The 12,345-nt window shown below is 33.5% G+C and overlaps 1 protein-coding gene across 1 annotated transcript; it reads right to left on the bottom strand.

Annotated features, from left to right (window-relative positions):
• Window positions 1-2,440: 2,440 nt before the first annotated feature.
• LOC128553739 (T-cell-specific guanine nucleotide triphosphate-binding protein 2-like) lies at window positions 2,441-12,104 on the bottom strand. Its single transcript, XM_053534915.1, has 2 exons — window positions 11,938-12,104; window positions 2,441-4,729 (listed from the first exon to the last, which is right to left on the bottom strand). Exons 1-2 carry the CDS (start codon window positions 12,017-12,019, stop codon window positions 3,456-3,458), a joined length of 1,356 nt encoding a protein of 451 aa, XP_053390890.1. The 5' UTR covers window positions 12,020-12,104; the 3' UTR covers window positions 2,441-3,455.
• Window positions 12,105-12,345: the final 241 nt, after the last annotated feature.

Here is a 12,345-nt window from a genome sequence, read left to right as displayed (position 1 = left end):
GTGACATTTGTTAAAGAGCACGGTCCATGTTTCATTTTTGATGACCCACTCTTGTTGTTTGAAGGAATCATAAATTTATGGGCATCTTGTTTTATATGTTTTTCTCCAGGTAATCAGGTACAATTTGTTTTGATCAATTGACTTGCCGCTCCCAAGGTATCTTTCATTATACAATATCGGACAACGAACTCCAAAATAAATGAAATGATGTCAAAGCCAAAGTTCAATGTAGATCAATTGGACGGTGTTTAAATAGTTGTTTAAAGGTAACACATTTTAGCTCTATTTATCCAGGGGCCCCCATTTGAAGACATTTGGGAGAAGACCTGACAATGATGCTACAGACCAAGTCTGACGAAGAAGTCCTTTAATGATATTTCTATTTTTATCGTTAGCGGCCCCTAAAATGTTACCATTTAAATAACTTTTGGGATGACCTTATACTGCTGTTACAAAGTTTAGTGAAGATCCAACTAATGGCTTAGGAGAAAAAAGTTGAAATTTATTTATTTTATAAGTTTTAACGACCCCTTCAAGGAACCAAGCGCCCCGATTTAAACAAAGCTGGTAATGACCTCAGAGTTGTGGTACAGACTAAGTTTAATGAATTCCAATGAAGCGATTCATGAAAAGAAGTCGTTTGAAGCTATTTTATTTTTTTAACGCTCACTCTCGCGGGCGAAATGTGATCAAAATAACTAACCCCGAGCACTTTGTTCTCAGGTGTGCTGCAATACCTTACTGAATATTATAAACTAACGATATTTCTCAAAGTATACTGACAAAGGCATTTCACCTTAATGTCTTGCATGCTAGATTTTCCCATCCCGAAGTTCTTACCCCAGGATAGGTTTGACATACTCCACTGTTCTTTTCACCTTAACTTATTTTCACTACAAATAAAGTAAAACGAATTCAATTTCGTGCTCATTTTATAGACTGAAAGGTTTTTTACGTTTTTTCGTGACTTACATATAGTCACAAAACTTACTGATGTATCTAATTGGATGAAAAGACATATTTATGTTTCTTTTAATTGATGAGTGCAGCAGTTGAACTGCCGACGTATGAAGCAATTCCATTGTAATAGTTTACTAGTAATTTCTGTTCCTTTCCAATGTGATTAAATGATCAGGATGACCGACACCACTGACTTCATTATTTCATGGAAAAGTCAGGATTCCATTTAAAACCACGGTTTTGATTAGTAAGCAAATCTGTAAGAAGACAAAAGTCTTTATAATGCTAATGCTGCAATAATAAATCAAATTATTACAGCACGAAAAGAGAACGCATGTTCAATGAACACAAAGGAAAGAATAGGTTTAGTTTTATACATTTATTCATTCGCACAGAACAAACATTCATATAAACAATAAAATTCAATTATGTCTGTCAATAAATATATACAGTATGAAAATGTATCTTCCATTAGATACACACATTCTTCTATTTCCCTAAATTAGTCAATATTGTCGGACAATTCCACAATCTTCATTATGATCCTAAAATATTCCAATATATCTTAGGCAAATTAAAGTTAAGATAAATAAGTTTTAATTAATTCTTCAATTAAAAAAAAACTAATTCTAAAACAGGCTCTTAATTGTCTTGTAATTTTCAATACAAAGATGTGTTGAATCAAAAGTGATAACTAGATTAGCAAAGAAATAACTGATAAAACCATATTTATAGACTACCACAAAAAATGCTGCAACCTGATTGGTCAATGGCACTGTCCCAAATATGCAAACCTTCTCAAATGAAAGAAATAGAATAAGTCAACAAAAACCAATAACAAGACAATATAGCAGAGCAAAAGCTATCTTATCAGTATATTTTATTTACAAATAATGTATTTTAAAATTCTTAATTCAAGTGTCAAATAAATCACACATAGAAGGCGAAATTTCTCCGAAAAAAATAATCAGTATGATCTCCAAATTTAGATCTTTATATGTAAAGGATATTTTTTAGGATTACAAGAAAACAGAGTTTTTTGAAAATCATTAATATTATATATAACTCAAATGTAACTTCTATGACATGACAGTAAAATTGCGGTTCTGAAAAAGTTACACTTTCATTACCCAGGGGTAGCCGTATATGAAACTAAATACAAAAATATAAACAAAGGTAAATTTTCAAGAATTATGAATTATCAAAAATTGCAGAATGTCATCAAACTTTGCATAAATATTATACAGAACGCTGACACATTCATAGAATGAAAACACAACACATTTTTACATACATGACTTCAAAAAAATCCTACACCTGAATTCAAAACTTTGTTTTGGATGTCGGTTAAAATGTAGTTATTGATCAACACAAATAATTTAAGAACTGCTTAATATGTGTCTTTTTGTGCGATAATGCTTGAATTACCATTTTGGACAGAAGTATCCGAAAAATAGTCAACTAATTTACAGTTTGATGATATCTTTTACAAAAATGAAAAAAAAATCAGGAACTAGTTTTTTTTAACACATTTTATTCATATCGAAAAAATGTCTCATATTCATCATGATCGTAAGCACGCGAAGTCAAATACGTTGTTGCAGATAGGTAATTTAGCTGTCAGGGGTTTCCAAATTAATTTCAGTCAAATCCTGTTGTTAGGTAGACGTTACAAATCACATACATGTATAAGCTTTTTATGATACCTGTTTATAACAATCACACATCATTGAAACCATTATGCCAACATTTTAAAATTGCATTTTACCGTTTGTTTAACAATTATATAAGACATTTTTACATTTATACACATCGATATTGTTTTCTTTGAAACTGTTGAGTCTTTGACAATGCATTTGTGGAAACAATTTCGAAAATCATGCTCTTAAATCCAGCAGTCCCAACTTACTGGAGAAATAAATAGCCGTATTCGACGCTTTTTTGGACAAATAAACGATCATAGAGTTTTTTATTTTTTGTCTCGAAACGTGAATGTCAACGTGCGACACAAGTCCACAGTAAATGCTTTAAAAAGGAGTATTTCAACATGAAAAAGGACATGGCAAAAATATCGGCGTTAATCTCCTGACAAAAGTACAAATCCACTTCATATTAAACAAGTTTATTGAATTGGTCAGAAGCTGTGAGAGGAGTTTGATACTCTATTGTTGTCTGGTGATTTTTGTTATTTAAACCAAAGCATTACAACATTTACTTGCATTCAGCCTCTAGTAGATTAGTATGTTGTTGCGTTCTATGTTTCCAAAGAATCTTTTCACAGATTTTATGTGCTATCAATATATACCCTAGACTTTAAGGAACTATATATATATATACAATGTATATATAAAGTTCCTTAAAGTCTAGGGTACCGTATTAGATATTTATAAGTGTCCTTATATTTTTACATTACCGACGTTTTGTAGACCATGGTCCCGCAGCTCAGGGTCCTGACTCAGTTATTACTTGCGTATCGGAGTAATGAAATATTACAACTATTCAGACTTTTCCGTAAGTTGTAAGACTCTACCGCCGGTTTGTTCTATTATAAGGCTCAATACTATGTAAGCATCCTTTTCCATAACATCAAGAATTGATCGGAGCAATTTTATAGTAGTTGCAAAAGATAAAACTGCTCCAACTGACATTCCTACAAAAGGAATTGCTAAACCAAAAGCTGAAGTGACTACATCAGAAGCAAGCAGGACTGACGATGCTATTGTCCCTTTAACGGTCAGTGGTAAACTTAAGGTTTTCAGTGAGTACTTCTCCGCTAACTCATCAACAGGCATGTTCATGAGTTCAGCAAGAGCTTCCAGGTCGCTATCCGACAGCCCGAGCTGTTTACGATATAAACGCGTTTCGTTTACTATCAGCAAAGCGTCGGCAAGCAGGGTTGTTCCTGGAACAGGAATTGCACCAGAAAGACTAGACAGTGCACCCATTCCATATATTCTTCTTTTAAGCCATTTGAACTTTTTTTGAAGTATTGCAGGAGTAAGAAAGCCTAACGAACATATCAATGCTTCTGCTTTTAGCCCTTCAAATCCTTCTACCAAACGATCTATTAATTTACTGAAGTCGAGATTTTCTTGCATTAAGTTCAGACTATTAATTAAATAAATGTCCTTGAACTCATCTCCCAAATTCTTTTTGCAATCCTTACGAATTTTGTCAATAACCTCTAGTGGATTTGATACTTTTTTTGCCTTTTTCTTCATTAGTTTGTCGCTCTCGATCTGGTTATCAATCTTTGATCGCACGAAAAGGAATATCTTTCCCATTTTTTTCACTTCTGTGGCCAGCCATTTTTCGTCCTCGGTAAACCTGTCGCATGCCATTATTATAAACACATCATAGGAGTGAAAGTTTATATCTTTTCTCTTAAGATACGTCTTCCTAGGAAATGTCTCTGTTCCCACCCCTGGTAGGTCCCAAAATATTAGACGCTTGTTTGCCGGATGTGGAAACGATTTCCTCTCGGGCCTGCCTTCGATATGACCTACTTCTGCATACGTTGGCTGTGATTCATCTATGTCACCTCTGATAGCGTTGATAAAGCAAGATTTTCCAACGCCCGTCCGACCAGTGACGGCAATATTTATTTCTTCCTCTTCCCAGTTATTCAGTTTTGCTCGTATCATATTAGCCACGCCTACCAAGCCGCCGCTCTTCTTAAATGCTTCATTTATAGCATGTTCAATGGATTCGTTTTCTTGTACAATTTCGTCCTCAACCTGTGTCAGGTTTTGACTTGTTGTCACCAATACTGAAAGTGACAAGATAAAAAGTATTACATTTGAATTAATATAAATTGATATTGTTTACAAACATATGCAGTCAGAGAAATTTAAAGTTCACTGACCGATGAACGATATTTAATGATTAGTTTAATTAATTAATTTCATTTACAATTCATATTTTTATGCATATGCACCGGGATTTATTTGTATGATAGTTTATTGAACGTTGCTGCTTTCTGTTATTGCAGTTGTTAAATGTGATTAATTAGATTTTGGTCAACTGATCATTTACACTTATTTGTATTCACAGAGGTTTTGATACACGTAAGACTTCCTCTGGAATTGTTTTTGAAATGAAATTTGATTTTCTTATCCTGGTTGCTCAACAAAGATTATCATAGCGTCCATTTAGCATAAGTAAAAAACAGATAATCAAAATTTGCCTAAGACATAACATGTTATAAGCAATATTGTATAAAAGTTGTCTAAAATTTGCATTGATAAGTACATATTTTGCCAAAATTCATGAAAAACCAAGTTTATTACATCAATATTACCTCTCTTTGTCTATCTTGGTTGCACAACCTAGATAGATTAAAAATAGATGACCTCCGAAACTACACACTGTTTAAAAAAACTTGCCTTTTGTTTCAGGTAGTTAATATATTACAATATTTATCGATTGCAAATGTAAAACTGGAAAGTATATTGAAATCAAAAGAAATAGTTCGCTTTTTATTAATTACAAAAATGTCATATATTGTTATACAATATATATTTCCAATAGAGATCTAACTCAATGTAATAGGTCTTTTCATTCCCTAAATAAATCTCTAACAGAAAACATGAAAACTGCAAAATATCATAACATGTTGCTTAAATATGATTGACCACTTTTAATGGTTATCGTTGTCATTGCATGTATACATTTTGCTCAGCTATTGTTCAATGGTTCATCTGCTTGTAGAATATTATCATATAGGTTTCAAACTTGTTGGGCTGGTATTTTGCACTCAGTTTTACTCGTGCAAAGACATCACATCTTTAAATGACTCAAGAGAACAAATTGTTCATATATATAATTTTTTCGAGATAATACATGACCTATCACACACCACATTTCCTTTGTCAACAAAAAAGGTTCATGTATGTACCGAAAGGACAAATGCTTCAAGTGCATTTAGAAGTAGTTTTTAGATGTCAATCGTACTCGTGCAAAAGCAATAACGATTCTAATTGCAAAGTAAATAATTAACCAGTTCCAAATTAAAAGATTACTTTTAGCAAATAAACAGTAAATTGTGAATAAACTCACTTTACGAGCAGGTTTTGCTGTACATCAACTGATATATCTAACTTGCTTACATTAAAGGGAGTCAATTTGAAAATATTACACTTCAAAATAAATGCGCCAATTCGAATAAAATGAAATGTTATGCATTAAACTTAAGAACTGCTATCTTATTTATTTTAGTTAAAACTGCAATCACTTACAACAAGCATTTGGTTATACAGACTATTGCACTGTTTTAGTAAAACGAGCAATAACGTCAATAATTATGGCTGCATGTGACACTTATGTAAGAAACATATTGAAGATTACAGTATACTAGTATGTATGAATGGTTGCAAATTGGAACCGACTAATGCTAACCGGCCGACTATCTCGGACAGACTGCCGGGCCTAAGAGAGACGGACTCTTCAGTTACTATATGCCACAACTAGGCAATAAATCTTAAATTATAAAGAAGCGTCTATAAAATATAAAAAAAACCTCGATAATTAATATTACCATTGATACTTTATGAATAAATTATAAAGCATACATAATGTTTCACTTGTTGTCTATCGCATCATTGATGCAGTAAATAATTTATGTTCATATTAAGATCAAATTCATTTAATCACATTGTTGTTTATATTTGCAATTACTAATAAAAATGTCTTTTGAATGACGCAGATGAATAACTTTTCACCCAAACTCAATTTACGTTATTTTGTTCAGAACTTTGAAAATTATATAAAAATAAAATTCCACTAAAGCCGATGCTAGTTTTCTTTTCTTTTTGTGTGTGTGTGGGGGGGGGGGGGGGGAGGGGTGGTCGTGATGGGTATGGTCCATTGGATTATCTCTCATGAAGAGACACAGTCTGCTACATTTAACTTGGTTGCGTTCTATGCTTCCTGCGGATTTTCTCCCAGATTCTATTATTGCTATTATTGACATATAACGGTTCGTTACACCTGATTTTATGACACGAATTGTATTTAACTACACATAAAAGGTCACGATTTCTTTGGTTTAGCGCACTGAAGTTTAACCTCAGTATTTTGAAATCATCGAGACAGGTAGTTTTTGTTTATTTCCTGATATATTAAAGACCGCAGCGGTCTGGCGCTCGTCTGACAAAGGCCAATCAAGACATATTTACAATCCTTGACCTACTTACTAACTTACTTGATAAAGAAATGTAAAATGTTTAAGAGCTTTACCTAATTAAATACCAGACATCTACTGAATCTTTGCATATTTTGAAATTGTTTCAATGTAAATTAATGGCACACTATATAATGGTATAAAGTTTAAATGTAGTTACTAAAGTTATAAGTAATAAAAATTAATATAAATATGAATTATGACAGTTTTTCTACTAAAATTTGATGTACGTCGGTTGAATGGAAAACTGTTGTAACTTGAGTTAAGAGTTTTGTATGACTGATTTTTCTTTGAATAAGGAGTTACAACATAACATATGAATAAATATAACAGTTTTATCTGTCGTACTTGATAAAGGACCGCAACTTTACTTTGATTGAATTCTGGTACAGTTATTTGAACGTTGGCAGTTTAATTTTACAAAAAAAAACTGTTTCTGAACAAATAAATAAGAATTTTACAGCCTTTATTTTGGTAAAAGTTATTCTGCCCAAGAACGGATAAAATCAAATGAAGTTAACCAAAATAAATAATTTTAAGTACTAAGAAAAGCCACAAAAACAGGAACTTTATTCCAGACATTACATAAAGTACAAAACCGAGACATGTCGATACATGCATAAAGCCCGTTATTGAATCGGCATCAAACCATTAAACCAGTACAACCCCCTCACCACTACCCGTGCGTATGATAACAAGGTAACAAAACAAAAAAGAATAAAAGAAGTGAAATAATATGATACAAATTATTTCAATCAAATGAATGCAAAATGCATACTACAATGATTGTCAGCACGCTCCATGTTTTGAAATAAATATTTTTTTATACATTCATTTCTTCGTCGTTACTATCAATAAACTGAAAACACCTTTGCTATTTTCGCTTGAAACATAATGATAACTGGTACAGTATTTTGAAAGTATTTAATTATGCTTAATCAATAATGATTGGTATTATACTGGCACAATGTTGTAGGGCTGAGATGAAAGGTAGAACTTGTACCCGACAACAAACTGTTACCAGCAGCAAGTTTGATTCAAACAATGCAATGTGTTAATTTAATATCTCCAGTAACTTTCTAAAACCTATGGAACAATTTATGTTTAGAGTTTCAGTGAATTTTTCGTGAAATTTCTATTTAAAGCGAACACTACATCTAGGCTAAGCTATTCAGACATATCTAAAGTTTCCTCTATTTATTTGATATTTCCTTCTCATATTATGCCTTTCTTTTCCAGAGTTCAAAACCTTGTGTCTGTTAGTCCTAATTTCCTATCATGACATTGATTTTAACTGGGAATATTTTTGTGTATTTACTTTGAACTTCCATAATTTCATTGTTGTTTTGAGAGAGAACAAATGTTCCCCTAAAAGGTGCGACTGTGCCATTTTATCTTATAGAATACAAAAGAGATGTTGCAATATGGGAAAAACCTCTTTTGTCTTTAAATTTGATAAACGTATTACGAGTCAGTAATAAACATAACAAAAATACTGAAACGGATAAAGCAGAAGAGATAAAAAACGAAAGAAAAGAAACAACATGTTGATATGGAAAGTTTCACGAGTCAAGAAAGTCAGCAACGGTAATTTTAATTCAGCTTTACATGTTGATCAAAACAGTTCTTCATCAAAATTCATTCGCACTTATTATGATATTAATTAAAAAGTCAACAATCAATAGATCAATTATAACTTTATTGATAATGGAATCACTTTTATAACATCATAACAGTAAGATAGTATGGAGTATCATTTTATCAGGAAAACTATGTAACATGAGACACAACAGTTTTTTACATCAAAACAATAACAGTACGATACATTATTTTTACAATAATTTGCAACTGCAGGCTGTCCATATCTTCTTACAAAAAATAGGGCAGATTTTAGCGCGAGTGTAATAAAACTTATGGCATAAATTAAGAATGTGGTACTATATTTTAGACATTTTTTGGCTAAAGTTAAGAATTTTACTAAAGTTTGAATCTTCAGAATTCACGGCTCCTTCATCTTGTCACAGCCAATAACACACTGAACCCATGCAACCACTGGTTAGTTGTCCATAAACTGGATAAAACTGCTTTCACTGAATTAAAAGTCCTACAAGACTGCATTAAAACAAATTTAGCATGAAGTATTTCCAAAGCGCACATTCTTAATTTAAAAAAAGCAGAAATTTAGGGGGAAAAACTAGGGCAAACATAGGGAAGATTTTGTTCTGACATGCCGCGATACGATGATACAAGCTGCCATTATATACTACTCAAACTTTGATAAGGGCCACTTTTGCAATCTGTAACTAGTATTGTTGGGGTTAACACACTGAACTGTTTATGATATATTAAGTTTTGTTTGTATTGTTTGTTTGATAAAATCGATTAATTAATCATCTCAGTTGAATTATTGAACTAGAACATAAGCGGGAAAACTTGAAAATTCGTAAGTAGGCGGAAATTTGTATAATTGTTTTTTTTCCAAATGCTGCATGGAATAAGTTTTAATATCTTGTATGGTGTCCATAAGTATCCACGAGCATTAATTACAGCCTGACAGCGCCTGGGCATGCTGTGAATTAGCCAGTTGATCTTTAATTGTGGAATTCTTTTCCATTCCTCTTGTAAGGCAGCACGAAGTTATGCGAGGGTAACCGACTGCACAGGGCGACAAAATATGCCACCCTGAAGCTTGTCCCAGACATGTTCAACTGGATTTGAGGTACAGGGATCTGGCAGGCCGAGGCAAGAGCTCGATTGTTTCACGTGCAATGTATTGGTTAGTAAGGCGGACAGTGTGTGGACAAGCATTATCCTGCATATTAGAATAAAATCTGGACCCACTGCACCTGCATAATTATGGGCGAACATGTACGTCAAGAATCTCGCGACAATACCTTTCTGCTGTTAAGGTACCGTTATCAACAATATGGAAGTCAGTTTTGCTATTGACACTTATTCCTCCCCATACCATGACAGGCCCTCCACCATATCGGTCGTGTTCAGAGATGCAAGCAGGTGCAAAACGTTTATTTAGTGTTCTCCATACTCTGGCACGTGTATCTGTAAAGTCTAGACAAATCTAGACTCATCAGTAAACAAAACTGGGGTCCAATTGCGGGTCTCCATTGCACATGGCCACTGGCCCAACGTAAGCGTTCTCTGACGTGGTTATTCGTCAAATGAACACGAATGGCAGGACGTCTGGCATTCATACTAGCATCTTGCAATAAATTCCTTATTGTTTGGGTAGATACCCGTACATTTGTTGCATTCTGCAAGCTGTTTTGTATTGTAAGGAAGTAGCGTTCTGAAAACGATTGCGCTGGGCCTGAACAACAATATATATTGGTCTTGTGCATATGTTGTACACCTCGAACGGCTGTCACCATTTAAACGCGCTACATTTTCTTCGATTTGGAAACGATTCCACATGCGTTGAACAACGCTGCGGGACACATTTAATGTGCTGGCAACCTGCCTTTGGGACACGTCTGCCTGCAACATACCGACCCCCTATTTAACTCGTCAGGCGTAAGCCGCCTTCTGCTGTTTTGATTCATTATATTGAATGCTCACACAAACGCTGAATTGCAAAGTTTTAACAGGCACACAGAAATTCAGACATACACACTCAGTATACATGCCGTCAATTGATTTTCGAGGTTTACGAAGTTTCCGTGCTTCATGTGTCGCCAAACGTACAAACCAATAATTCCCTTATATGGCAATAAGGCCAACTATATAAAGTTTATTTTGGCTTAACTTTATGTCCATGCACGTCTTATTGATGACGCTATCACAGTGGCCCTTATCAAATTTTGAGTAGTATATTTCGGTTAAGTATAAGACAATGTCCTATAGCGTTATCGGCTTTTGTTCCACATGTAGCCGAAGGCCGACGAAGCAAGTTTATAAAATTTAGTAGTAACGGTAATATAATAGAACTGTTTTATTATTGTTTTGCTGTTGAATAAACATAATAAAAACATCAAATTTGTTTTGATTTTCGTTCACGTTTGAGCAGTCAGCTGCCAGTTTCAATTTTCTTAAATTATGTGACAAACACAATCCATTGTATCCTATCCTGTGTCTATTGTTAACCGATCCGTCTGGTGATGGTCATATTTACCGTTATTTGTATGGGACTTGAAAAAGGCGTGATTAACAAAAATTATCATACCGTTACAATGCACAGATGAGAATGTTTGCAAAATATAGCTTCAAGCATTTTTCGTGTCTGTATGGCACAACTGCATTTATAAAATGACTGTTTTTCTTGCGTTTTTAACTAACACTCAACATTATGTGATGATGACGATGTCACATTAGTATTCGTCAACTTTTATTTTCAATCCGGAAGCCAACATAACTGTCAAAATAACAACAAAATACGTACCAGTCTATTTGAAATTAAAGAAACAACCGGTGAATACAGAACCGCAGAAATAAATCCAATCAACGTGGGAAGGAAAACACCGCAGAAATAAAGTACGCAGAAATTTAATACCACCTCATTTTTGAAAAAATCGCAGAATACTAAGCCCGCAGAAATAAATACTTATACGGTATTTAGGAAATCCATTTGATTTTTTCATTTTTCCTAGGAATTTTAGCCAAATTAAAACGAGTAGGAAAAACGAAGGAATTTTAGGGACGCTGGACAGCGTAGAGGAATTCAAACTCAAGTTTTTGTTCTCACAATTGATAAAAAGACCAACTTTCTGAAAAAAGTTAGTTACGGCAATTTTCCATTGCACCTTCGATTTATGAAATAAATATGATCAAAATTAACTTACATTGTTTTGCTTCATCTGACAGCTCTTCCATTTCTGCATCAGATGACTTTTCTGTATCACTTTTCTTCCTCTCGCCCTCCATTTTGAATACTATCTTAGTGTATATAATGAACGCTTCGCCGCCAGACCAAAATCAAGTCTCGTGTATGAATTTTATCTTCAATATGTTATCTGTATTTGTTTTTGTGCATTAATCCAGGACACCTTATCACAATTTGTGTCCGAATTTTATCACTTTAGTTTGCAAATATTAAAATGTTTACGGCATTTATACTCTTTTCATTTTAATGTGCACTTCTGGTGATTGTTGGCAATGTCCCTGTGTCATACTTACGTATGAGCGGTTGGACATAATTTAGTAGTTTATTTATAACTTCTGTTTGCACTAACGGTTATATAAGTGCAATG

This window comes from Mercenaria mercenaria, unplaced genomic scaffold, assembly GCF_021730395.1.
Source record: "Mercenaria mercenaria strain notata unplaced genomic scaffold, MADL_Memer_1 contig_4262, whole genome shotgun sequence".
Lineage (NCBI taxonomy): Eukaryota > Metazoa > Mollusca > Bivalvia > Venerida > Veneridae > Mercenaria > Mercenaria mercenaria.
Note: the sequence above shows the minus strand (reverse complement) of the source record. Positions and strands in the feature narration are given on the sequence as shown.

Excerpts from the sequence above, each read along its gene's own strand:
- LOC128553739 (XM_053534915.1), bottom strand. The coding sequence starts at position 12,019 with ATGGAGGGCGAGAGGAAGAAAAGTGATACAGAAAAGTCATCTGATGCA. Across the intron at positions 4,730-11,937 it reads GTCAGATGAAGCAAAACAAT|TATTGGTGACAACAAGTCAA; the intron begins GTAAGTTAATTT and ends TGTCACTTTCAG.